The sequence below is a fragment of the Oncorhynchus clarkii genome, chromosome 19 (assembly GCF_045791955.1).
Source record: "Oncorhynchus clarkii lewisi isolate Uvic-CL-2024 chromosome 19, UVic_Ocla_1.0, whole genome shotgun sequence".
Lineage (NCBI taxonomy): Eukaryota > Metazoa > Chordata > Actinopteri > Salmoniformes > Salmonidae > Oncorhynchus > Oncorhynchus clarkii.
The window spans coordinates 50,786,452-50,813,223 of record NC_092165.1 but is presented as its reverse complement, the minus strand read 5'-3'; the positions used below and the strand labels follow the sequence as shown (position 1 = coordinate 50,813,223).

At 43.2% G+C, this 26,772-nt stretch overlaps 2 protein-coding genes and 1 pseudogene across 2 annotated transcripts; 1 reads left to right on the top strand and 2 right to left on the bottom strand.

Annotated features, from left to right (window-relative positions):
* LOC139375355 (consortin-like) overlaps positions 1–6,022 on the bottom strand; it is a 46,222-nt pseudogene extending 40,200 nt beyond the window's left edge.
* Positions 6,023–6,398: 376 nt separating this feature from the next.
* On the bottom strand, positions 6,399–15,391 carry LOC139375353 (transcription factor B2, mitochondrial). The gene is made up of 10 exons (XM_071117056.1): positions 15,223–15,391; positions 14,212–14,504; positions 12,292–12,481; positions 11,501–11,592; positions 11,251–11,404; positions 8,928–9,076; positions 8,745–8,834; positions 8,485–8,544; positions 8,063–8,211; positions 6,399–7,908 (listed from the first exon to the last, which is right to left on the bottom strand). Exons 2-10 carry the CDS (start codon positions 14,464–14,466, stop codon positions 7,719–7,721), a joined length of 1,329 nt encoding a protein of 442 aa, XP_070973157.1. The 5' UTR covers positions 14,467–14,504; positions 15,223–15,391; the 3' UTR covers positions 6,399–7,718.
* Positions 15,392–15,495: 104 nt separating this feature from the next.
* LOC139375354 (saccharopine dehydrogenase-like oxidoreductase) lies at positions 15,496–23,316 on the top strand. Its single transcript, XM_071117057.1, has 12 exons — positions 15,496–15,996; positions 17,613–17,725; positions 18,649–18,729; positions 19,103–19,232; positions 19,320–19,369; positions 19,510–19,640; positions 19,732–19,849; positions 20,860–20,979; positions 21,065–21,121; positions 21,294–21,405; positions 22,143–22,224; positions 22,335–23,316. Exons 1-12 carry the CDS (start codon positions 15,798–15,800, stop codon positions 22,423–22,425), a joined length of 1,284 nt encoding a protein of 427 aa, XP_070973158.1. The 5' UTR covers positions 15,496–15,797; the 3' UTR covers positions 22,426–23,316.
* The last annotated feature ends 3,456 nt before the right edge of the window (positions 23,317–26,772 follow it).

Here is a 26,772-nt window from a genome sequence, read left to right as displayed (position 1 = left end):
ACTACTGGCCTGATCCCTGACCAGTTCCATTCCTATTCTGCAGCTCAGTTCAGAAGGATGACTGCATCTTTGACATCATCCACAGAATAATTACTAACTTGTTTTTATTTTCTTTAACTAGGTAAGTCAGTTAAGAACAAATTCTTATTTACAATGACGGCCTAGGAACAGTGGGTTAACTGCCTTGTTCAGGGGCAGAACGACAGATTTTTACCTTGTCAGCTCGGGGATTTGATCTAGCAACCTTTCGGTTACTGGCCCAACGCTCTAACCACCTGCCACGCCACCCCTGTCTGATTTGCTTTTGTTACCCATCTACCAATCACTGCCCTTCTTTATGAGGCTTTCGTAAAGCTCCCTGGTCTTTGTAGCTGAATTTGTGCTTTAAATTCAATACATGACTGAGGGATCTTACAGATGTATGTATGGGGGACAGAGGAAGGGGAAGTCATTCAAAAATCATGTTAACCTCTATGTGATTTATTAAGCCACATTTTACTTCTCAACTAATTTAGGCTTGTCTAAACAAAGGAGGTGAAAACTTACGACTATATTTTAGTTATTCATTTGTAAAAAGTTGTAGCATTTTCTTTTCACTTGGATATTATGGAGACCAATGACAAAAACAATTCAATCTATTTCAATCCCACGTGGTAAAGCAACAAATTCGGAATAAAATGGACCTTCTATATGTAATCCCAAAATGTTTATTCTGTTGTTGCTAGTGATATTTGCACACTTTCTCAAATGCATTTTACACCGGTGGAAACTCCCTCCAGCCAATGTTCACACTAACCCAATGTTCACACTAACCCAATGCTCACACTAACCCAATGCTTTTAAATCAATGACCAGGAGAAAAGGGTGAAGAATCGGGACATAAGACAACATTTCAGCTCTCTCTCTCTCTGCCTCTCCTCTCCTAGATCTTATGCAGAGCTCCTCTCTCTCCCTCTCCTCTCCTAGACCTTATCCAGAGAGCTCCTCTCTCCTTCTGCCTCTCCTCTCCTAGACCTTATGCAGAGAGCTCCTCTCGCTCTGCCTCTCCTCTCCTCTCCTCTCCTCTCCTGGACCTTATCCAGAGAGCTCCCCTCTCTCTGCCTCTCCTCTCCTAGACCTTATCCAGAGAGCTCCTCTCTCTCCCTCCCTCTCCTCTGCTAGACATTATCCAGAGAGCTCCTATCTCCTTCTGCCTCTCCTCTCCAAGACCTTATCCAGAGAGCTCCTCTCCTCTCCTAGACCTTATCCAGAGAGCTCCTCTCTCTCCCTCTCCTCTCCTAGACCTTATCCAGAGAGCTCCTCTCTCCTTCTGCCTCTCCTCTCCTAGACATTATTCAGAGAGCTCCTCTCTCTCCCTCTCCTCTCCTAGACCTTATCCAGAGAGCTCCTCTCTCTCCCCCTGCCTCCCGCACTCACCCATGGGCTCGGCAGGTGGCCTAGTGGTTAGATCGTTGGGCCAGTAACCGAAAGGTTGCTGGATTTAATCCCCGAGCTGACAAGGTAAAAAATATGTTGTTCAGCCCCTGAGCAAGGCAGTTAACCCACTGTTCCCTATGTGCCGATGACATGGATGTCAATTAAGGGAGCCCCCCCGCACCTCTCTGATTCAGAGGTGTTGGGTTAAATGCGGAAGACTCATTTCAATTGAAGGCATTCAGTTGTACAACTGACTAGGTTCCCCCTTCCTCTCCCTGTCACCTTCTCATCCTTACCCTCATCCATGGGGCTCCTCCTCCGTGACCTCTCAGCATGAAGGTCGGCCACTCCCCTTGCCACGCCTACAATAAACAGCCCTCCTACTGACTAGAGAGAGAGAGAGAGAGAGTTTATTTCCCTTTTGTTTGTCTATTCCACTTGCTTTGGCAATGTAAACATGTGTTTCCAATTCCCTTTGAGAGAGGGGGGAAGAGAGAAAGAACGAGGGATTAGTGAGAGAAAGAATAGAGGCTTTCACTGTTCCACTGCCTTGCCTGTCCTGAGATACTGGGCTGTTTATAAGCCTTCCTCTAATCAGTTCAATTCTGTTTAAAGTTTCACCACATTACAGCAGTAAAACAAGCTAAAATCCTAAAATCTGATCTTTTGACCCCTAAAACAAGAGAAAAGACTTCCTCCTAATGTACTACATGTTTTTATAGGAAGTATAAAAGTATCAAATGTAATCTCCTTCGTAGAAAGCTCCATTAAAACTCAGGGAGACATAACACAAACAATCATTCTGCCCTTACAAGGGCTGGTCAGAACTCCCTGGGTTGCTAAAAGCTGTCTGGATCTCGACCAATCAGATTGGAGACAGGGGAAGAAGGTCAGAGGTGAACAGATGTGAGTTGGTTAGAATAGGGCTGTGTTCAGAGCATTGCAGAAAGAAAATGAATAAAGCTGACATGATTCCCTGTTCTATCCAACAGATAGTCATGTCCCAATCCCAAATGGACCCCTACGCGCATATGACAATCTGAGAGGATTCGATTGGCATAATCAATATGGTTTAACTTTCACTTAGCCTATCAGAAGGCAAGGCGTTATTACCAGTGTAAGTAAGAAAATAGAAAAGAGAGAACATGTCTAACCCAATTCCTGAGTAAACAAACACATTCTTCCAGATCTCAAAACATTTTTCAGCGGTGATACCGATTAATCTGACATTTCTATTTATTTATGTTTATATATAAAATAATGACAATTACAACAATACTGAATGAACAATGAACACTTTTATTTTAACTTAATATAATACATAAATTAAATACATTTAGTCTGAAATAATGAAACATGTTCTGTTTGATTTAAATAATTAAAAAACAAAGTGTTAGAGAAGTTAGTGCAATATGTGCCATGTAAGAAAGCTAACATTTGAGTTCCTTGCTCAGAACATGAGAACATATGAAAGTTGGTGGTTTCTTTTAACACAAGTCTTCAATATTCCCAGGTAAGAAGTTTTAGGGTGAGGTTATTATAGGAATTATAGGACTGTTTTCTCTATACCTTTTGCATTTCATAGACCTTTAACTATTGGATGTTCTTATAGACACTATAGTATTGCCAGCCTCATCTCGGGAGTTGATAGGCTTGAAGTCATAAACAGCGCTGTGCTTGCGAAGAGCTGCTGGCAAAACGCACGAAAGTGCTGTTTGAATGAATGCTTACGAGCCTGCTGCTGCCTACCATCGCTCAGTCAGACTGCTCTATCAAATCATATACTTAATTATAACATAATAACACACAGAAACACGAGCCTTTGGTCATTAATATGGTCGAATCCGGAAACTATCATTTCGAAAACAAAACGTTTATTCTTTCAGTGAAATATGGAACCGTTATATATTTTATCGAACAGATGGCATCCATAAGTCTAAATATTTCTGTTATATTGCACAACCTTCAATGTTATGTCAAATGAATTACTGTCTTTGTTAGGAAGAAATGGTCTTCACACAGTTCGCAACGAGCCAGGCGGCCCAAACTGTTGCATATACCCTGACTCCTTGCAACCACAAAGTCCTTTTGATGCTGCACTTGCATAACAGGTGGTCAGCCTGCCACGCAGTCTCCTCGTAGATTACAATGTAATCGGCGTCCAAAAAGGTAATGCCAATTAATCGGTCAACCTCTACTTAGAATACACTTCAGCATTAAAACGGCAGTTCGGAATAGTTTGTGCATATATTATGTCAACATTTTGTGCCGTTTTGTTCATTTTGGACTTGGCTGTTCGGGCACACAACCTTTTTATCGAGGTAAATTGAAGTCGGTAGCCGAAGTCTACGCCCCTAGTAAATGCCTGTTGTCATTCCCCAAGAGACGACTCATCCTCATGCAAATTTTCTGATGTGAGAAATACTGCACCAAAAATGTCAAAATGTATGTTTTGTAACGACCCAGGGAAATCGACCCTGCCGCACGAGCATGCTTTTGCGGCACAGTCGATAGCGCGCCGGACCTCGGGCTCGAGACCTGCCCCTTGCTGTTTCATTACATTGGTGTCAGAAGTGGGATCGGACCTTGCATCCACGACAGTGCGTGTGCTTGGCCGGTGAGCGCGTTCCTGTAAGACGTAGAGTCGCAAGCTAGCGCGAGGACGCGCTCTTTGAAAGGAGGGAGTAGTGTAACGACCCTGGGTTTATAAACGCGGAAATCGGCCCTGCTAATTTCCTACAATTCGAAACAGTTTGCCTTCAGGTGGAGAGAAAGGTTAGCATGTTTTTATATGATATCTGAGTGAGACTAATAAAATAATGCGCCCCCCCGGCCGGTAATTCAACCATGATAAGTTTAGATTGCTAAATTAGTTTAACTGCCAACTATCTACGAGAATGTAGCTGACATGGGCTAATTGATTGACCATCAGTGACTGACAGAGAAACTGCTGATGCACAACTACATTTCTATATTGCACCTTGTGTATTCTACTATTCTAACTCGCAACAGTAAATTGAGACCCAATTTAGCGCCGAAAAAATGTATCTGAGGGCATTCAAAAGGGTTAGGGTTAGGCCCGAATTGCCCATCCATGTTCTAGAGGGTTAGGCCCGAAGAAATAGACTTCATAGAATGGACATATCCCAGGATTATTGTATGGAACATGCAGAATAACCTGAAGAGCAAGGCAGGTGGCTTTATGCAACGCCTACCTCTGAATTAATGGTGTTATTCACAATGCATCTCTAAAGGGAGTGTGTGTGTCTCAGCAGGGCATGTTGGCGCCAGCTGAACTTGACCACTGTTAATGTTAACCCTCCTTGCTATCTCTCGTCCTCCCTATCCATCTACCCTTCTCTGTTACTCTTGGCTCTCGGTCGACCGCTTATTCTCTCCCTCTATCACCACATCATCCTTTGTCTCTGTTCTCTTGCAGGGGGCCCATAAATAATGAAGTACACACACACACAGTTACACACAGGTGGAAAGTAGGTCAGCCCATCTCACGTGAGAAGGGTTAAAAACTATGTTTGGAACACACACACACAATCGATCCAAAGCCAACTCAACTGACAAAAACACCCAAGTGGGAACATGCACAGGCTAGAACTTGCAAATAATTCACACACACAGGGAGTATAATCAATATTAACTAGCCTAACCGGAGTGGATTCTATGACTCATCAACCTGAAGATACAAGGCATTACACAACACACAGAAGCTACATGGAGGACTGTTCAGGTGACTCATCTGAATGTAATAAGATGCACTTCCATGTTCCCTCTACACAGATGCTGTATGTGTATCTGGGGGTCTACGTGGAGAACATCAGACAGTTATGTATTCCTCTCACAAAATGAACATACTCTGGTCCTCACCCAGAGGACAGTAACAAGGGTCTTCTCTCTGACACATTCAAATCACTTAGCTAATGTTATGTACTAAACTGCCAGTTGTGGATGGTGACCGACAAAATAATATCATGATGCATCATGTTTCTTGTAGTCAGAACGGTCATCAGACTGGCGCACAATGTTCTGGAGTAGACAACCTAACAGTCAGTCATAAGACTTGCTACAATACACAACTATTGGAAAAAACCTGCTTCACGGCAAGGGCTACAATGCGGACATTTTTTTCTCCGTGCAGACAATTGTCCTGACAATGCTAGCAAATAATAGGTAATGTCGTGATTAGTTATCTTCACTGGCTTGTCAACGGGTTTACTTGGCTAGCTAGCATAACAAGCTAACCTTAGTTAGCCTACCTATAGCGGTCTACGTTGCTTGAAGCTAACGCTACTTTACCTACTACTATACACATTGCCAGTTAAGGTCCCGTGTTATTGCAAAATTCAATATGAATTAATATATAGAATACATGAGTACGTATATGTTTAACACGAGGTTGGATCATGTTAGCTGTGACCTAGCTAACTTGGCTACATAAACATGTCTGTCTGTCAAGCTAGCGCTTGTCAGGTTTTTACGGTGCTTTTTGATACAAATCGTTGTCTCCTAAAACACTACTTACAATTGAATGAATTTTGGGTCTTGTATCCAGTATGCAGGGTGCCGAACCAAACATTGACACTGATATTTGTTTTCCGGTATCTTCCTTACACCTATCCGGAAGATTCACAATCTGACGCTTTCCTATCGGTGGACAGCTTTTGCAGTGGTTTGGCGCCATCAGGCGGTCACATAGCGTAGCTACAAATACGACGAGGTCAAGCGTCAGATGTAAGTGCAGGTCAAATTTAATTCTCTCGTTTTTTAGATGGTTAGGTTTTTCTAGAGGGAAACATATGCTTTATTGCGGGGATAAACAGTTTGTCAAAAATAGTGGCAATACTAGTTGAATACTAAGTTTCTAAACAGCATTGTCGACCAACAATGCACACAGACTCCCACAGTCATGATTTGCAACACACCAATTATGCATACATTTTAAATAAATTACCTTTTGAAACAGTCAACCAGTATTAATCAAAACATTTATTTTGATAATTACATTTCCTCCAATGGATATAGCATGAAAGATGCAATATGCTTTTTGATGTACTCTAATCACAAAATCATTTATCCAGGTGGAATGCTAAGGCATATGATGACAATCAGTGAATACAGAATGGCAGACTGACTGACCATGATCAGACATTTTAGTACTTACCACTTAGAATTAGTCCTAATAGCCCAAAACTGTACATATAACTGAATAAACTGTCAATACATGTAGACATGGTATGCATGTACACTAAAAAGTTATCTATACACAAAACAATTCAAGCGGTAGAAACCAATCACATATGATTGCCTGGAAACCTGACGTTGAATTGCATGTCGGGCAGAAAGGAGCGTTTGAATCAGGAACGTTTCCTCTCACGACCTCTACAAGCCAGAATGTTGAATAAAATGTTATTTGAATGTACTTTTCTGGTTGTCCATGTGGTTGGTCCTTTTGCAGGTAGGAATGTCAGACAGTATATCCACAGGAAAGTTTAATTCCATCAACTTTTCAAAGTTCTGCTATTGCTTTCAGATTTAGATCATCTGAAGCATGCATACTTGCCAAGCTCATGCACGGCTTCACATGGTTCTGCGCATGCTTCAGGTGATAGAAATCTGAACGCTCTACCAGTGCTTTGAAAAGTTGATGTAATTTCACTTTCCTGTGGATATATTGTCTCACATTCCCACCTCCAAAAGGACCGACCAGTAAAGTACTTTCCAATATTTTATTCAACATTCTGACTTATAGATGTCATGTGAGGAAACTTTCGTGATTCAAAACGCTCATTTCTGCCCGATGTTGTATTCAATGCAATTCAACATCAGGTTTTCAGGAAACGCATACTAGTATGACCCAGTTAGTTTCAAGTGCTGTGTTAGCAAAAAGCCTATAGTATTAAAAACCCATGAATAACAGTGACAAAATGTGATTGAATGGTTTAAATACATCTTGACTCATTATAACCTTGCTTTGCCAATAAAGTAACCATTCTGCTGCTACCCGTAACCAACCGCAGAGAAAACGTCCTATGAGGGTAGGAGCAGCAGCCTTTCACCAGTACACTCTTCGGCTCGACTGTACAGCACTCACATAGAGCTCAGGACAAACACCGTAGCCCCTTTTAAAAAGATCAAATACAAAACTCATCAGCTCAGGACCACCCTAAACTATGACGTTGGGAGTGGTTCAACAGTCCAACAACTTGGGGGTTTAGGGTTATCTAGAATTGTAGCCTCGGACAGCCTGGCTGCACTACACCTCCAATCCTAGTGGTGGCGCTGTGTGTCTATATCCATCCCTCCTTCTGGGTGTTCTCCAGTACCTCCTCATACAGCCAGCTCTGGGTGAACTCCTGGGACTTATCCACCAGTTCAAACAGCTGCTTGTACTCCTCTGGGTAGACATGGCCCGTCAGTACATCCTCCTGCATCCCCATCTCCTTCAGCAGCTTAGGACCACTGTCTGGACTCCACATACTGGGAGAGAGAATGAGGGTGAGAGGCAGAGATGGAGAAAGAGAGCAAACTAAATTATCAATGTGGCCAACAAGGATCATATTTAAGTTTGTACAGCACTCACTTGAAACGGTCTGTGCAAGATTGTGTATGCGCGCGCACGGGTTCCACTCACTTGAGCCGGTCTACTAGCCGGGCCTTCCTCTTGGCCAAACATTGTTTGACCATCATAACCAGGGTGGCTGCATTGGAGGGGGTCAGCGAAGCGGAGAACAGGTCCTTGCGAGGTGTCATTCGCACCAGACACAGGTTGTCATTAGGAAGCTGGAGGACGGAGGGGAAAACGACAGGCTTCAGACCTTGTCTGTTTTTTAATGGTTGTAGCCGGTACAGTGCTCTTTATAGAAGAGACAAACTCAATAGCAACGATCATAAAACGTAAAACACACAGAAGAGCAGAATTAGCAGTTATCCAATATTTGTAACAAGTCTCCAATATGTAGTACTTGACATTGTATTTCACTGTATATTCAAACACAGGAGGATCTGACTAAGTGAATGTTCCATTATGATGCTGGTAGAACAGTGCATCCTTACTCTGCTCTTTGGAATGGCCAGCTTGTACTTAGAAGAAGTCACAAACGATGCCCACGGCTCCTGAAAGAGAACACACAGAGAAGAGCATCTGTTAGAAGAGACACTGTCAAAGCTCTGACATCTGCTCTCACCACTTTTCATTTTCCATTCCTCCAGTTCTACCTTAACTCACACACCCCCTAATCTTCCCACCAGGTATATCAACTTCTCTCCCCCTCCTGCTTATTTCCAGTCCTCCAGTTATAGCCCTTCCCTCTCACCTTGTGTAGCAGTTCGATGTGGCATGCCATCTGCCATAAAGCGCCAAACGCTCTGTAGTTCAACATGTCCCCTGGCTTAGCCATTAGTTTCTATGGGAGAAAAAGAACAAAACCATCCACACCATTGTTAAAACACCACTGCATTTGCGCTCATTGAGTCTCTGTGTGCGTGTGTGCACTCACCAGGTATTCCTTCTCGCTGATGAACATGTTGAGCTCTACTCGTCCGTAACGGTAGATAGAGAGCCGATCAAACAGAACATACAGCAGCTTCCACAGCTGACTCCTCTCAATGCGCTGGGGTAATATACCAACCACCTTCACTGGAACCTCTACACACACACACACACAGTTAACAAACACAGAAAAAACAGGATAGTTTGTTCTATCTATTGTGGTCAGCACCTTTTCACCAGGGTCAAATTCCTGGTATAGATGAGGGATGCAACGGTACAGTATGTTATGGAACCGTTCAGTACGCCCCCTACGGAACCGCAGAATCATGGTATGCCTGTCCTTTTCCAAAACTTGATAATTGTGCTGCAGACTACACACACATTGTACATTCAGATCCACACGTGCCGCTTGGGGCCGTTAGGGAGCTCCTGAGGGCTGACAAACTTTACTCCACAACAATGTCTCAACCGCAACCCCCTTAAACAAACAATGACGATTTGCAATGACGCCTCAGTAGGAAATATCCCTAAAGGGGCCCCACGAGGAGGGGAAACTAATAACAAGTATTCTCTCAGCTCCAACATGACAATGGCGAGCGCTAGCAAGACCGAGAGAAGATCATTTTAAGAGGCACCGCCGTCTTTCAAATCCGCTGTGTGGGAACATTTTGGATTCAGCGTTCAATACTGTAATGAAACAGCAGGGAGCAGGTCTCGAACCCTCGACCTTCTAGCCCAAAGTCCAGCGCGCTATCGTCTGTGCTGCAAAAATACGCTCCAACGGCAGAGTCGATTTCCGCGCTTATAAACCGAGGGACGTTACAATACGATGACGAGGGTAAGAAGGCCGTAAAACAAAGTAGTCTGCACACACAATTGACAGACACCCGATCTAGCTCTCTCCACTGATAGTTGGACATCCAGAGCAACGCAAAGCTACCCCCCTCTCTGACGGCTCACTGTGTACTGGAAGCTACCTCTCTCTGACGGTTCACTGTGTACTGGAAGCTACCTCTCTCTGACGGTTCACTGTGTACTGGAAGCTACCTCTCTCTGACGGCTCACTGTGTACTGGAAGCTACCTCTCTCTGACGGCTCACTGTGTACTGGAAGCTACCTCTCTCTGACGGTTCACTGTGTACTGGAAGCTACCTCTCTCTGACGGTTCACTGTGTACTGGAAGCTACCCCTCTCTGACGGTTCACTGTGTACTGGAAGCTACCTCTCTCTGACGGTTCACTGTGTACTGGAAGCTACCTCTCTCTGACGGTTCACTGTGTACTGGAAGCTACCCCTCTCTGACGGTTCACTGTGTACTGGAAGCTACCCCTCTCTCACGGTTCACTGTGTACTGGAAGCTACCTCTCTCTGACGGTTCACTGTGTACTGGAAGCTACCCCTCTCTGACGGTTCACTGTGTACTGGAAGCTACCTCTCTCTGACGGTTCACTGTGTACTGGAAGCTACCCCTCTCTGACGGTTCACTGTGTACTGGAAGCTACCCCTCTCTCTGACGGTTCACTGTGTACTGGAAGCTACCTCTCTCTGGCGGTTCACTGTGTACTGGAAGCTACCTCTCTCTGACGGTTCACTGTGTACTGGAAGCTACCTCTCTCTGACGGTTCACTGTGTACTGAAAGCTACCCCTCTCTGACGGTTCACTGTGTACTGGAAGCTACCTCTCTCTCTGACGGTTCACTGTGTACTGGAAGCTACCTCTCTCTGGCGGTTCACTGTGTACTGGAAGCTACCTCTCTCTGACGGTTCACTGTGTACTGGAAGCTACCTCTCTCTGACGGTTCACTGTGTACTGGAAGCTACCTCTCTCTGACGGTTCACTGTGTACTGGAAGCTACCTCTCTCTGACGGTTCACTGTGTACTGGAAGCTACCCCTCTCTGACGGTTCACTGTGTACTGGATTGGGAGATGAAGAGCTACAGGTTGTCAAAGCTAAGAAGCACCTTTAATTTGAATGTTTTTCTCCCCTTGATTTCATACAGTAGAGACAGAAACCAGGCCTAGTCAGTCATGCTGCCATTTTTCTGAATGGAATGTTTGATTTGTTTTTAGGAAAAATAAATAGTTAATTGTTTAAAGGGTGATGCGTTTGAATTTGTTTCTTAAATATAAAGATATCGAAACTGTACCGTTGCCCACAAAGCGTGATACATACCGAACCGTGGGCCCACTGTACCATTGCCCACAAAGCGTGATACATACCGAACCGTGGGCCCACTGTACCGTTGCATCCCTAGTATAAATGTACTTGGTGAATGAAGGGGAGTCTGATAATGTGTCTTTGTATGTCTTTTTCCTGTGTGTGTCTCACCATCGGTCCAGTTCGCCTCTGATATGCCCAGGTCAGTGAACAGTTTGTCAGTGTACATGGCCGGAGGTCTCATGCTGCCTCTGCCCATAGGGTCCAGCTTGAAGAAATCACAGTGGACCACCTCCAGCTGACCATCCAGAAGACACTCCAAAGCCTACACACACACGCCAGAATGTTGGTACAATGAAGATGTGTAGACATATAATTCTCCTACTGAAAACGACCCTGGCCCGAGTCTGGGTAGACTCACCTGCAGGTCAGGTAGGAAGGACTTCTCTCCCTCCAGCGTCACCACTCTCTGAGCTCCAGAATTCAGCAGAGTCCTAGTCAACACCCCTGGGCCTGAGACACACACACATTCTAATGAACACTCCCATTGTTACTGAGCACACACACAAACCTCTCCCATTGTTACAAACCACACTACCATTCCAGTGTTTTACTTGCTATATTGTATTTACTTTGCCACCATGGCCTTTTTTGCCTTTACCTCCCTTATCTCACCTCATTTGCTCACATCGTATATAGACTTATTTATACTGTATCATTGACTGTATGTTTGTTTTACTCCATGTGTAACTCTGTGTTGTTGTATGTATCGAACTGCTTTGCTTTATCTTGGCCAGGTCGCAATTGTAAATGAGAACTTGTTCTCAACTTGCCTACCTGGTTAAATAAAGGTGAAATAAATCAAATTTTAAAAAGTCTGCTGCTGCTCTGTGTTATTATCTATGCATATAGTCACTTTAATAACTCTACCTACATGTACATACTACCACGACTAACCGGTGCCCCCGCACATGGACTCTGTACCTGTACCCCACCCTGTACCTGTACCCCACCCCTGTATGTAGCCTCAATATTATTATTTTACTGCTGCTCTTTAATTTAGTTACTTTTAGGTATTTTTCTTAAAACTGCATTGTCGGTTAAGGGCTTATAAGTAAGCGTTTCACTGTAAGGTTGTATTCGGCGAGGTGACAACTAAAATTAGATTTTAAGTCCCAAATGACATAGAACACAGACGCAGCCAGCACGTACCTGGATTACATTCAAATATAACAGCTTTGCTGTCCTCCAGGTCAGGTCCTAGGTGGTGAGTGACCAGTTTGGCCAGGGCAGGGTCTATGATGAACCTTTTGATGGTTCTACAGAGCTGAGCCCTCTGAGTGTTCTCCTCTACCTCCCCTAGGTCCAGGAAGTCATACCTGCCCAGCGGGCGACTCTGTTCCTAAACACACACGAGACAGACACGTTAACAAACATTCTCCTTTCATCTTCCCTACTTCAATGAACACTCCCCTCTTCCTTCATCGCTCCATCCTGCCTCAACCCAGGACTGGCCACCACTGGCGTAATGCAGTTTCTCTGGAAGGTTGCAGTTTGCCCCCACCCCCCAGAAATGGAACGTCAGCCACTCACAACGTATTAACTATACTGCTGACTGTCCGTGGTGCCCAAATTGTGACATGTCTATGCGGCTGCATGTCTATTGAATTAATGATAGGCTTTCTGTGGTGCCAGGGTATGTCTAGCCTTGCTTTAGCTAACAGATAAATGTTTCTTGGTAGGCCTATTTGGTTGCCATGTTCTCAAGTTAAGCGCAACATTTCACAAATCTATACATAGGTGTCGCAATGCTGTCATTTTTTGACTGCTGGTAATAATGTATTTACTTGTGCAGTAATTAAAAAGTTGGAAATTCAAACATTGCAGATTGTTCCTGAACCTGCATGACATGAGCGGTCCTCGTGCGCTCTCCCAGCTTGGATAGAAAGCCGTTTGTAAAACCAGTCTATTAATGCCAAATAATACAGCCAGTCCACCCTCAAAACTCTAGTTTACTAGGGATTGTTTTGTTATGCAGTGTATCCTACCATCTATTGCGTTATACAGTATTTAGTAACTTTTCATAAAAATGTAATATCATAGCCTAACGAGGGGGAAAAAAGGAGTCGGCTCATGGATTAATACAGCCACTATTTATTGTTGAATTCAGTGGGTCTTGTATGACTAATAGCCTACAAGTTGGAAATTCAAACATTGCAGATTGTTCCTGAACCTGCATGACATGAGCGGTCCTCGTGCGCTCTCCCAGCTTGGATAGAAAGCCGTTTGTAAAACCAGTCTATTAATGCCAAATAATACAGCCAGTCCACCCTCAAAACTGTAGTTTACTAGGGATTGTTTTGTTATGCAGTATATCCTACCATCTATTGCGTTATACAGTATTTAGTAACTTTTCATAAAAATGTAATATCAACGAGGGGGAAAAAAAGGAGTCGGCTCATGGATTAATACAGCCACTATTTATTGTTGAATTCAGCGGGTCTTGTATGACTAATAGCCTACACAAATGGGCTGCAATATTCAAGATACATTTAATTAAATCCAATTTGAGACACCGCCTGAAGTCCTTTGTGTGCTAATGTTTTTGCCACAACCTGTAGGTCGAGGTTGCTGGCCCAACTGTTTTCTATACTGAGTACTGTAAACTCTGGCACTTATGTCCATTGTGCTGCACACCATTTCAACTCAGTCTTGAATGATGCATGCCAAGATATACCAGAGATAAGGCACTGTTGATATTGCAACCACACAACTCAAACCGAGAATTGTTATCCACTGAAGATGATAATCTGTTTGCATCTGCCAATGTATTGTCTGTCCAGTATCCAGATGACCTGTCCCCAGAGCATCCTATACAGTTAATCTTGTTCAATAATGCACTTTTTCAGTCACATTCCTGTAAGCCCAAGAAACACGTAGCTTCCTAGTAGATACGGAAAATAAAAAGGTTTACATGGGCCCCCAGAGCTCGAGCATAACTGTTGTGCAAAACCAATAAGACATTGTTAACAAACACAAACCCAGTAGCTTTCTCACAGTTTTGGAGCAACTGGTTTGCTGTTGTTATGGATACATTGTTACTTGTCCATAAAACACCACCGGTATCTCTACCTGGACAGAGACAGCCACAGCAGACAGGTTCCTGTGGGTTGGGGCTAAAGAGGGGGATGCCCGGTCTGTTCTAGCCTGTTGGGGCTGTGGCCGGCCGGGGCCAGAGGAAAGCGAGTCCAGGCTGAAGGTCCGTCTCTGGAGCAGGACCCTGGGGCTACAGGGAGAGGCAGACTGCTTCAGGGTGGGCCTAGCCCTGGGGTGGCAACATGCAGACCGCACCGCTACCACAAACAGTTTACTTGCCTGAGTGGACATGGCAGACAGATGGCAAGAGGAGGGATGATGCTCACAACCTGTGAATGATGAAGAAGAGGCCGAGGTTAGGAAGAGCTCTGAATAAGTCTATGTCTAAGTCTATGGTTAACACTACATATTATTCTGGATGCAATAGTTTGGTTAGACACCACTCAATGAGAGCTTAGTTTACGAGTAGTGTCTATAGTTTACTAGAAAAATATTAATGATAGCCACAGTTGATGGGGACCAGCGTACTGTCAACAAAAACATGTCCTTGAAATACGACACTTTACAGAATGTAACTAACGTTAACTAGTTTACACTCATGCCCGACACCACGTGTCTTGACATTATTTCTCAACGTTAAATTATGTTTATATACTTGGTGATGTTGAGTGAATAATTGGACTTATCGTCGAATCGGATCAATAACTTTGGACTCAAGTAAGCTAGCTAAGTTATATCAAAAGCTGAGGTAGCCAGCTAGCTAACGTTAGCTAGGTAGTTAGCTACCTATATAACATGTTAGGTAGCTAGCTACATTAGATACCAACCTAAACGTTTATTTTAAATTTCTTCTGCCAAACAATTTTGGATATGGCTATCGGTCTGGATAGATATCTAGCTTACATGCCTTGTACTATGGAAAATGCTCTGCAACGTTACGTTTAGCAAGTAAGCTAGCTACAATGCTAGCTGGCTAACGTTAGAGATATATCTGGCAAGCTGATCATCAACAACAAGTATGATACATTGCGTCAAAACTGGGCTTACTTTATCTCAGATATATCTTGGTTTGTCCTGATGTTGCTCTTATTTTAATCTAAAGACAGCTTACATCTCCCAGAATGTTGTAAAAAAGCAGTGACATTGAACATGTTGACCCTCGTTGATTTCACAACGCACATCTTACAGTGATGGTTTTACGTCACTAGCAAGCGACGAAGCAAAATAAGAGATTGACAAGACAGAGAGCCAATCTTAATCAAAAATGTGTATAACCACGCCTACTTTTTGATCTCACCGTTTCAATTGGTTATTTAATTTGTATTCTAATCGTGTTTGTATTCTAATCGGGTGGTTAATGAGATCAAATAACATGTTATAACAAATACAAAAATATATATTTAAACTAGCATAAATAAAAAGCTTAGTTTGTGCATGTAGACTATTTGCATCACCGGTGTTTTGGTGATTAGATCATTGCGTCGACCGAGCAGCATCATCATCAGACTACGGAAGTCACAGCTTTGCTATATGACTTGTACGAGCACATTTCTTGTACGCTTATTCCTGGTTTCGCCCCTTGTGCTGTGTGTTTCCTTGAGTATAACTAGCTATTTGTAACTATGGCGAAGGTGGATACCTCCTCTAGCAGACCTTATCACATTGTTATTTTCGGAGCTTCGGGTTTCACCGGGCAGTTCGTGGTTGAAGAGGTGGCCAGGATCGTGTCGGAGGGCCCGAATGGGACGCTGAAATGGGCTGTGGCTGGGAGAAGCAGACAGAAACTGGACAAAGTTCTAGAGCAGGCCGCCGGAGCCCTCGGTACGTAACGTTACTGGTCTCATTGACATGTAACCTTAGCAAACTAGCTAATACAGTTTGTTACACATTGAATTAGTTAAATCTGGATATATGTCAAGCCAGTGAGGATCTTTGGTCTAGTTAGCTGACTGACACCATTGTCATTGGATTTCACAGAGGGATTCAAGGAAGTTTGCTAGCTGGGTGTCACACAGTGTGTCTACTGTGTCGTGCCAGCCAGCAAACTCACCTGATTTAACTTGGAACAAGGAGTCACTGTATCATTTAACCAAGTGTTTTGACCAAGGATGTTCTGCACTCAGTATGCCATAGGCTTCGAAAAAAATATAACTCAAGTGCACAGACAAATGTATATATTAATTCCATGACTTTACTTTAGATGTGTGTGTTGGTGTGAAATTGTTAGATATAATTGCAGTGTTAGAGCTAGAAACAAGCATTTCCCTACACTCACAATAACATCTGCTAAACATGTATGTGACCAATACAATTTGATTTGATTTAGTCACTTATGTGTTTCAGTAGTTGTGGTAGCTGGAAAGATATATGTTGTTAGACCAGATAGCTTACACTCTACAAAGTTGCTCTATGCAACACTTAATACATTACATTTTAATTCCGTTTTTGATTAGTGTGTGGCTGGCTTTCCAGGAAAGGGATGGGTTCTAATAGGGTTGAGATTAGGAGAATGGAGCCGTTCTTGCTGCCCTCCTGGGATAGCCCTCGACAACAGCTGATGAAAAATACCCAAATCGGGATATAGCCTCAACCTTCCCACCCCTGGCCTCAATGTTGACTCTGTCTCCTGCTCTATAGCTGTGGCCAGCTTGCCATTCTAGACACAGTTGTAATGGGCTATATGGCAAAATAATACACATTCTCAGGTACTTCAGAGAGTTTGTTTGGAATATGCAACAGACCCATAGCATAGTTTGGCATTTGTGTACATTGTGACTGCAATGTTTTATAATCGTTCATCCATCTACTGACCCCTTGTTTTTCCTCCATCATTGAGATTTCAATCAGGCAGTATTTTTCTATCTGTTATGGCTATGTCAAGTATATGGCACAGCATTCAGTGTGTACATAACCTACAGCAGTTCATGTTTGGTAATTACAGTAGGCTAGTAGTATAACTTATACTGGGGGCAAATGCAAAACTGCACAGGAAAGATACCTGACGGTGTACTGTTCATGATGCTCTTCAAAGGTACTTTATTGAACCAGAATAAAAAAGGCTGATTTTATTTTATTAGGTTCTCTTTTAGTCCTCATTCTGACTAATTTTCCAAGAGGTGACACACTTTAACACTTGGAAATGTATCTGAACTAGATTGAAGGAAACAGTGACACAGAGGCTTGGGGGTAAAAACAGATAGCAATGTTGTACTTTGAAGGATAGGCTACACATTCAGAATTCAATTCAGGGGTCTGCCAAACAAAGGGTCAGCCACACTGGCCCACCCAATTACTTTTTGGTCACTGAGCTATTTTAAACCAGATCATTGTTGTACAATGTATTGTAGTTTGTTCAACACATAATGAAGTGTGTTGTATTTGTAAATGTGTTAATAATATAATGGTGAAATGACTGACTCCTCTGCTGTGTGTTTCAGGTAAGCCAGAGCTGAGGACTGCGGTGGAGGTCATTGTGGCTGATGTGGGAGAGCCTGATTCTCTGGCCGCCATGTGCAAACAGGCTGTTATTGTTCTCAACTGTGTGGGGCCAGTAAGTACTGACTGTGGAGATGCCACACACCACAGCACACACACAGACACATACTGTAAGTGCTGCAGAGACACAATGAGTGTGATTGTCAGAAATGAAGAGGGATATCAATGCTGCCTCTTCCATTGTTAGAATTCAGATATTAGTATGGAAGAGTGTTTTGATGTCAGTCCTGATCACCACTCTGCCCTCCTGTTGTGCCATGGAGCTGCAGAATGAGGTCTAATAGCAGTGAGGACATGACTTTGCAGAATGAGGTCTGATAGCAGTGAGGACATGACTTTGCAGAATGAGGTCTGATAGCAGTGAGGACATGACTTTGCAGAATGAGGTCTGATAGCAGTGAGGACATGACTTTGCAGAATGAGGTCTGATAGCAGTGAGGACATGACTTTGCAACTTGTGAAACGCCAGCAATGATGACGGTGGCTATCACTAGTGCACCTTGTACTGTATGTCAGCACGCATACGCACACGATTAGCCAGTCCAGAGAAAAAGGATACCTGCGAGTATAACATGAGGCTGTGTGTGTGTGTGTGTGTGTGTGTATATCACACACACAGTGGGGAGAACAAGTATTTGATACACTACCGATTTTGCAGGTTTTCCTACTTACAAAGCATGTAGAGGTCTGTAATTTTTATCATAGGTACACTTCAACTGTGAGAGACAGAATCTAAAACAAAAATCCAGAAAATCACATTGTATGATTTTTAAATAATTAATTTACTTAGACCTCTACATGAAAACCTGCAAAATCGGGAGTGTATCAAATACTTGTTCTCCCACTGTATGTATGTGTAATATATATATATATATATATATATATATATATATATATATAATTGAGTTTTTGCTGTTGTAACATTAACACCTTAGTGAGTGAGGTGTCATATTTTAGATGATAATGCTGTTTGTGTAGTACAGGTTCTGGGGTGAGCCTGTGGTGAAGGCATGCGTGGAGAACAGCGCACACTGCATTGACATCTGTGGAGAACCCCAGGTAAGACAATGTAACAACAAAGTCACCAGGCCTCAACCCTCTACACCCTATCACAGACCGGACAGGACTTGATAGGTTGAAGCAGTATCTCACACACACCACTAAGTTAAATGGGAAGGCTGCTGGACACCATGCTGTCCTCGTAAATATTTCAGCCTACCCTGCCTGTTTTCTCCACAACATCAATACAATCACATGCTCTACCACCACAACGTGTGTGTGTGTGTGTGTGTGTGTGTGTGTGTGTGTGTGTGTGTGTGTGTGTGTGTGTGTGTGTGTGTGTGTGTGTGTGTGTGTGTGTGTGTGTGTGTGTGTGTGTGTGTGTGTGTGTGTGTGTGTGTGTGTGTGTGTGTGTGTGTGTGTGTGTGTGTAGTTCCTAGAGAGTATGCAGTTGAATTACAACAGCCAGGCAGCTGATAAGGGAGTGTACATCGTGGGGGCTTGTGGCTTTGATTCCATACCTGCAGACATGGGAGTCCTTTACACCAGGGAACAATTCAAAGGTGTGTTTGTGTCCCTTTATCTGTTTGTTTATGTGTGTGTTCTCTCCATTGGGTGGTTGTGTCACATTTGTGTGTCTCTCGCTACAGGGACACTTACAGCTGTGGAGAGCTTCCTGACAGCCAGCACAGGACCTGAGGTTAGACTCCATTACCCATAAACCCTCACACTGCCCCGGCCTCATCCTTGTAATCCCTGCTTCATCCTTGTGTAACATTATTAGGTACAATCTTGATTAAAGAATGTTTGTTGATATTCGGTTGTCTCTCTCTGTCTCAGGGTGGCTCTATCAACGACGGGACATGGAAGTCGGCCATCTATGGTTTTGCTGACAGCGGCAAGCTGCGGAGCCTCAGGAAGAAGTTTGGACACAAACCTCTCCCTGTGGTGGGCTCAAAGATCAAACGCAGGTACAGGGGCCTGTGTGTGTTTGTGTGTTTGCGCGTGCATGTGTGTGTATGTTGGATAACGTTACTTTCTATTGTTTGTTTGTGTGAATAGGAGTGCCCTGTTCTATAGTAATGAGGTTCAGCAGTATGCAGTCCCGTTCATGGGAGCCGACCCCTCGGTGGTGAAGAGATCTCAACGCTTTCTACTGGAGGAACACCAGGAAACACCTGTAGGTCACACAAATACAGTACATACACGCAGACACCGATCAATGTGTATTCTCATTGTCATGAGCCCAGTGCCATTTTGTGTTGTGGCTCTAATGTTCAAACTTAGTTTTGAAATGGAATGTATCCTAATAAATGCTTTTGTGGATAGGATATCAGAGTAATGACCTGAATACTGTGTGCTACAAACTTTGTTACAAGGGATAATTGAGTACATTTTTTTTTATGTAAGCCTTATTTATGTGTAATATTTGTAAGGATGAGACATGGGGCCTGTTGAGGAAAAGTCCATGTTTAAGAACCTCACCTAAATACCAAATCACCCCCTTCCCCTCGCCCATCCATTTGCACGTTCCCGCGAGCCTCCGTACTATGCACAACCATGCCAAAGCTTAGGGAGTGAAAATTGAGGGTGTAGAGCACGTGTCAAACTCATTCCACAGAGGGCTGAGTGTCCGCGTGTTTTCTCCTCCTCTCTACTTGATTGATGAATTAAGGTCACTAATTAGTAAGGAACTCCCCTCACCTGGTTGTCTAGGTCTTAATTGAAAGGAAAAACTAAAAGACACACTCAACCCTCTGTGAAATGAGTTTGACACATGGTGTGTAGGGGCTAATTTAACCTTCCGATAGTCACTTCAGCCAGCCATCAAGGTTGTCGTCTCAAGAGGAAAGTGCTCCGCGATATGTTTGGAGTTTGTGCAACTCAATACAAAAGAATGGAGAGGTGTGTCTAATTATTTCACGTTCGTTTGTCTGATTTCAAGGGTTGACACAAGTAACAAATCAAATGCCTCCCAAATGAAATGTTTAACTGTTTTATATCTTGTAAAACAACAGGGAATTTCATTCTGTTTTATTTTTTAAATAAAGGATTGTGTCCAGTCGTTGGTTTATTGATCCCCTCGCCACTCTGGATGGCACCCTCTGAGTATCCTTAGCAACATGATACAATGGAGGGCAAGTGGTTGGTTTGGGAGAGACTTCTGTTTGACCTTTTGTCTGACCCCAGGTCCAGTATGGTGCATATGCAGGAGTAGGAGGTGTGGCCAACATCGCCAAGATGCTGTTTGCCGGGATGATGTTCTGGTTCCTGGTCAAATTCGACTTTGGACGAAACCTGCTGATTAAGGTGAACTAGGACACACTGACAGACACGTTGTTATAGACACACACGAAAGGAAAACCTAAAACCTTCCATCCTCTCCTGTATTTAGTTTCCAGAGTTTTTCTCCTTTGGTTTCTTCTCCAAGGATGGACCAACCAGAAAGCAGGTACAGTTTTATCCATCTCTTGAGAGATGTTACTCATACATTTTAACAATACACATCTACTGGTATGTTGAACTTTAATTTGTTTGTGAAATTGACATTGATTGGTGTGTTTGTCACTCAACTGGAGGCTGGTGCTCCTAGTCAGTGATTGGTGTGTTTGTGTGTGTCTCAGATGGAGGGTTCATCCTTCCAGTTTGCGTTCTATGGAGAGGGCTACACTGAGGGACAGGACCCCAGCCAGGGACGACCCAACGCTAAGATCCGCACACTAGTCCAAGGACCAGGTACTTAAACACACTAGTCCAAGGACCTGGTACTTAAATACACAAACACACTAGTCCAAGGACCAGGTACTTAAATACACAAACACACTAGTCCAAGGACCTGGTACTTAAATACACAAACACACTAGTCCAAGGACCAGGTACTTAAATACACAAACACACTAGTCCAAGGACCTGGTACTTAAATACACAAACACACTAGTCCAAGGACCAGGTACTTAAATACACAAACACACTAGTCCAAGGACCAGGTACTTAAATACACAAACACACTAGTCCAAGGACCAGGTACTTAAATACACAAACACACTAGTCCAAGGACCTGGTACTTAAATACACAAACACACTAGTCCAAGGACCTGGTACTTAAATACACAAACACACTAGTCCAAGGACCTGGTACTTAAATACACAAACACACTAGTCCAAGGACCTGGTACTTAAATACACAAACACACTAGTCCAAGGACCTGGTACTTAAATACACAAACACACTAGTCCAAGGACCTGGTACTTAAATACACAAACACACTAGTCCAAGGACCTGGTACTTAAATACACAAACACACTAGTCCAAGGACCTGGTACTTAAATACACAAACACACTAGTCCAAGGACCTGGTACTTAAATACACATCCACACAAACGCACACACCCAAGGACTATTTATTAACCCCTACTCCACCTAACCTGCGGCCGCTGCTGGGTATAACACAATGCTTCTCTCCCTGTTTCAGAGGCAGGCTACGTGGCCACGCCCATCGCCATGGTACAGGCTGCCATCACCATCCTGAACGAACCCACAGCCCTCCCCAAGAAGTGAGTTACACACACACACACACACACACACACACAACCAGGGTACTGTATTACATCTGATGCATTTTCTTTCCCTCTCTCCTATTCTGTCTCTCTGTCTCTCTCTTTAGGGGTGGTGTGTACACCCCAGGAGCAGCTTTTTCCAGAACCACGCTGGTGGAGCGCCTCAACAAACATGGCATCCAGTTCTCTGTCATATAATGTGTGACCTCCTCTGACCCGACCCCTTACCCCAGGTCATCAGTATTGGCACTCCACTGGTGTTCTCACTAATGGTCATGCTGCAAAGAGAAAATTGGCTATATCAGCAACATCTTAATTAGGCTGAAGGTTAGATTTGTCCTTCCTTCTACCTTTGCAGCATGGCCCGATAATGACCACCCTCTGTCTGACTGGGACTGTAGAGTCTTTTAAGAGACCGTTACTTTATTGTCAAATAATGTCGCCTCGGCTTTAATAAACTCGCCAGCGGTTGTGCAGTTTGTGTAGAGTAGGATACAAATGCCTCTTCTCCCCTGTGTGTGTGTGGTGGGTGTTCCATGCCTGTGTGTATGTGGTGGGTGTTGTATTTTTCATGCCCGTGTGTGTGCGTTTCATGCCCGTGTGTGTGCGTTCCATGCCCGTGTGTGTGCTGGTGTGTGCCTGTGTTTTTCTTTCTTAATAAAAAGCCTGACTGCATTGTTATGGATGTTCCGGTAAGTTCAATGTCCTTTCTCTGTTTAGTTTTCAAGCACATCGTCAGAAACTTTGTTTCAAGAGAATCAGCACTTATGAACGGTTTCAGAAATTCTTCATTTGTGAACCGTAATGTGCAGTATTCCAGTAATCCAACAGTTTTGCTGGATCTGTTTTTAAGGAATGTGCAGCAACATTACTTACCTGAGATTGACAAAGCAGTGCTTGCTGCTTGTAAGAAATAGGTGTTTGAGTTCAAAACACACAGAAAGATGGAGTGACGTGGCTTCTCTGTGTTTCACTGATTTATGCGTGTGTGTGTGTTGGGGCAGGTTTTGTCCTTGTTCTGTTTGCCTGCTAGGGCTATAGTTCTTCTCTACCTGACCGAATAAAACCAAGACTACTGAAGTCAACCAACCTTGTGTCTGAGTCCTCATTTTACCAGTAAGCGTTTAGTTACACAGAAAATACCAGAAGGCCTGGTCTGACAACGACTCTTGTCCAGGATGAGGGGCAGTATACCTACCTATTCTGTCTACAATATCTACAATTGTTTCACGTCTACTGTGCATGTAGTACCTTGGCACTAAGGGCAAAACGTTGTTTTCAGACCTGTCTGTCCAGTTGTAACCGTCTCCCATGTATTATTAATTTAGCTGGTTTTCTGATGAGTCAGCCAAATAAACATGTGCTTCCTGTGCAAACTTAGACGGCTGAATGATACTGTTTTCCAGATGTTTTATTGAACCCGTCTTAACATTTAGTGAAGTTGCCTGGTTTGGCTCCCTCGTGGGTAAGTCAGAATACCCTAGCCTATAGAGTTGTGTAGGTCAGTGGTATGATTGTAGGGAAGGCCTCGGAGACATTTATAAAGACTGCACACGTTAGAGAGTTAAAAACAATCATTTTTGATCAAACACACTGGACAATGAATATGCAGTACTGCCATCAGGGTGCAGACTCTAAACACTGGAGTGTTTACGTCTCAACCAAGAGAGCCACTAACAGTATGGCTTTTATATGAAAATGTACTTGTGACTTATATGTATGTTGTCTATACTATGCAGTGGAGTAAAGTAACTAAGTAAAAATACTTTGAAGTAGTTTGAGGGTTGTAGGTCACATGACCAGGGAACTATTGAAATGAAAAAATGTCATTTGTGTAAAACTACGTGAGCTGAAAATGGACAAACTAAAGGGTGTGGAATATAGAGGGGTAGTCAGTGGACATTCTGAACCTTGTTTGAGTCCAGTAGGTCACATGACCAAGGAACTATTGAAATGTGAAAGTTTGAAAAATATGTAAAATCGTGTGAGATGAAAATGGACAAACAAGTGTGCAATATACAGTGCCTTGCGAAAGTATTTGGCCCCCTTGAACTTTGCGACCTTTTGCCACATTTCAGGCTTCAAACATAAAGATATAAAACTGTATTTTTTTGTGAAGAATCAACAACAAGTGGGACACAATCATGAAGTGGAACGACATTTATTGGATATTTCAAACTTTTTTAACAAATCAAAAACTGAAAAATTGGGCGTGCAAAATTATTCAGCCCCCTTAAGTTAATACTTTGTAGCGCTACCTTTTGCTGCGATTACAGCTGTAAGTCACTTGGGGTATGTCTATCAGTTTTGCACATCGAGAGACTGAAATTTTTTCCCATTCCTTGCAAAACAGCTCAAGCTCAGTGAGGTTGGATGGAGAGCATTTGTGAACAGCAGTTTTCAGTTCTTTCCACAGATTCTCGATTGGATTCAGGTCTGGACTTTGACTTGGCCATTCTAACACCTGGATATGTTTATTTTTGAACCATTCCATTGTAGATTTTGCTTTATGTTTTGGATCATTGTCTTGTTGGAAGACAAATCTCCGTTCCAGTCTCAGGTCTTTTGCAGACTCCATCAGGTTTTCTTCCAGAATGGTCCTGTATTTGGCTCCATCCATCTTCCCATCAATTTTAACCACCTTCCCTGTCCCTGCTGAAGAAAAGCAGGCCCAAACCATGATGCTGCCACCACCATGTTTGACAGTGGGTATGGTGTGTTCAGCTGTGTTGCTTTTACGCCAAACATAACGTTTTGCATTGTTGCCAAAAAGTTCAATTTTGGTTTCATCTGACCAGAGCACCTTCTTCCACATGTTTGGTGTGTCTCCCAGGTGGCTTGTGGCAAACTTTAAACAACACTTTTTATGGATATCTTTAAGAAATGGCTTTCTTCTTGCCACTCTTCCATAAAGGCCAGATTTGTGCAATATACGACTGATTGTTGTCCTATGGACAGAGTCTCCCACCTCAGCTGTAGATCTCTGCATTTCATCCAGAGTGATCATGGGCCTCTTGGCTGCATCTCTGATCAGTCTTCTCCTTGTATGAGCTGAAAGTTTAGAGGGACGGCCAGGTCTTGGTAGATTTGCAGTGGTCTGATACTCCTTCCATTTCAATATTATCGCTTGCACAGTGCTCCTTGGGATGTTTAAAGCTTGGGAAATCTTTTTGTATCCAAATCCGGCTTTAAACTTCTTCACAACAGTATCTCGGACCTGCCTGGTGTGTTCCTTGTTCTTCATGATGCTCTCTGCGCTTTTAACGGACCTCTGAGACTATCACAGTGCAGGTGCATTTATACGGAGACTTGATTACACACAGGTGGATTGTATTTATCATCATTAGTCATTTAGGTCAACATTGGATCATTCAGAGATCCTCACTGAACTTCTGGAGAGAGTTTGCTGCACTGAAAGTAAAGGGGCTGAATAATTTTGCACGCCCAATTTTTCAGTTTTTGATTTGTTAAAAAAGTTTGAAATATCCAATAAATGTCGTTCCACTTCATGATTGTGTCCCACTTGTTATTGATTCTTCACAAAAAAATACAGTTTTATATCTTTATGTTTGAAGCCTGAAATGTGGCAAAAGGTCGCAAAGTTCAAGGGGGCCGAATACTTTCGCAAGGCACTGTATAAGGCTTGTGAGTGGATATTCTGACAGCAGTTTGAAGGTTGAAGGTCACATGACCAGAGAGCTATTGAAATTAAACATTGAAAACTAATGTGAAATAACATGATGAAAATGAACAAATAGAAGTTTGTGCTACATATAAGGCTATTCAGTGGATATACTGAAAGTAGTTTGAGTGTAAGGACAGATGCTGGGAGACGAGAAGCAAGTACAGGAAGTGAACATTTAATAAATAATGGACATGAAACAAAACACAGACAGCGTTTGGACAGGGGAAACAAAACAACGTTAATGCTGACACCGGGATCAAACTGAAGAACAGACAGATATTTTGGGGGCAATCAACAAAGTGAAGGAGTTCATTTTTTTAAACCTTTATTTAACTAGGCAAGTCAGCTAAGAACAAATTCTTATTTACAATGACAGCCTACACCAGCCAAACTTGGACGACGCTGGGCCAATTTTGTCCCGCACATTGATTATAGTTGCGGAGAGTCCCTGTAATCCTAGATTCAGATCATTCAGGTGAGAAAAAACATCATCCAGATATGCCAGTCGTGTGAGAAATGCATGCAAGCGGCCAGACAAGTGAAAATTATGGTCAGTAAAGAAAACTTTAAGCTCATCTCTCAATTCAAAATAACTTGTCAATACTTTGCCCCAGCGCACTTCTGTATGTTGTAAAAGCGTTACAAGGTCGCTACACAGATCATTGCATAGTGAGGAAAATACATGAGAGTTCAGGGGCCTTGCTCTAACAAAGTTAACCATTTTCACTGTAATGTCCAAAACTTATTTCAAGCTGTCAGGCATTCCCTTGGCGGCAAGAGCCTCTCGGTGGATGCTGCAGTGTACCCAAGTGGCGTCGGGAGCAACTGCTTGCACTCGCATTATCTCTCCACTATGTCTC

Excerpts from the sequence above, each read along its gene's own strand:
- LOC139375354 (XM_071117057.1), top strand. The coding sequence starts at position 15,798 with ATGGCGAAGGTGGATACCTCCTCTAGCAGACCTTATCACATTGTTATT. Across the intron at positions 19,233-19,319 it reads CACCAGGGAACAATTCAAAG|GGACACTTACAGCTGTGGAG; the intron begins GTGTGTTTGTGT and ends CTCTCGCTACAG. Across the intron at positions 22,225-22,334 it reads CCCACAGCCCTCCCCAAGAA|GGGTGGTGTGTACACCCCAG; the intron begins GTGAGTTACACA and ends CTCTCTCTTTAG.
- LOC139375353 (XM_071117056.1), bottom strand. The coding sequence starts at position 14,466 with ATGTCCACTCAGGCAAGTAAACTGTTTGTGGTAGCGGTGCGGTCTGCA. Across the intron at positions 12,482-14,211 it reads CTGTGGCTGTCTCTGTCCAG|GAACAGAGTCGCCCGCTGGG; the intron begins GTAGAGATACCG and ends GTGTGTGTTTAG. Across the intron at positions 8,545-8,744 it reads ACATCGAACTGCTACACAAG|GAGCCGTGGGCATCGTTTGT; the intron begins GTGAGAGGGAAG and ends GTTCTCTTTCAG.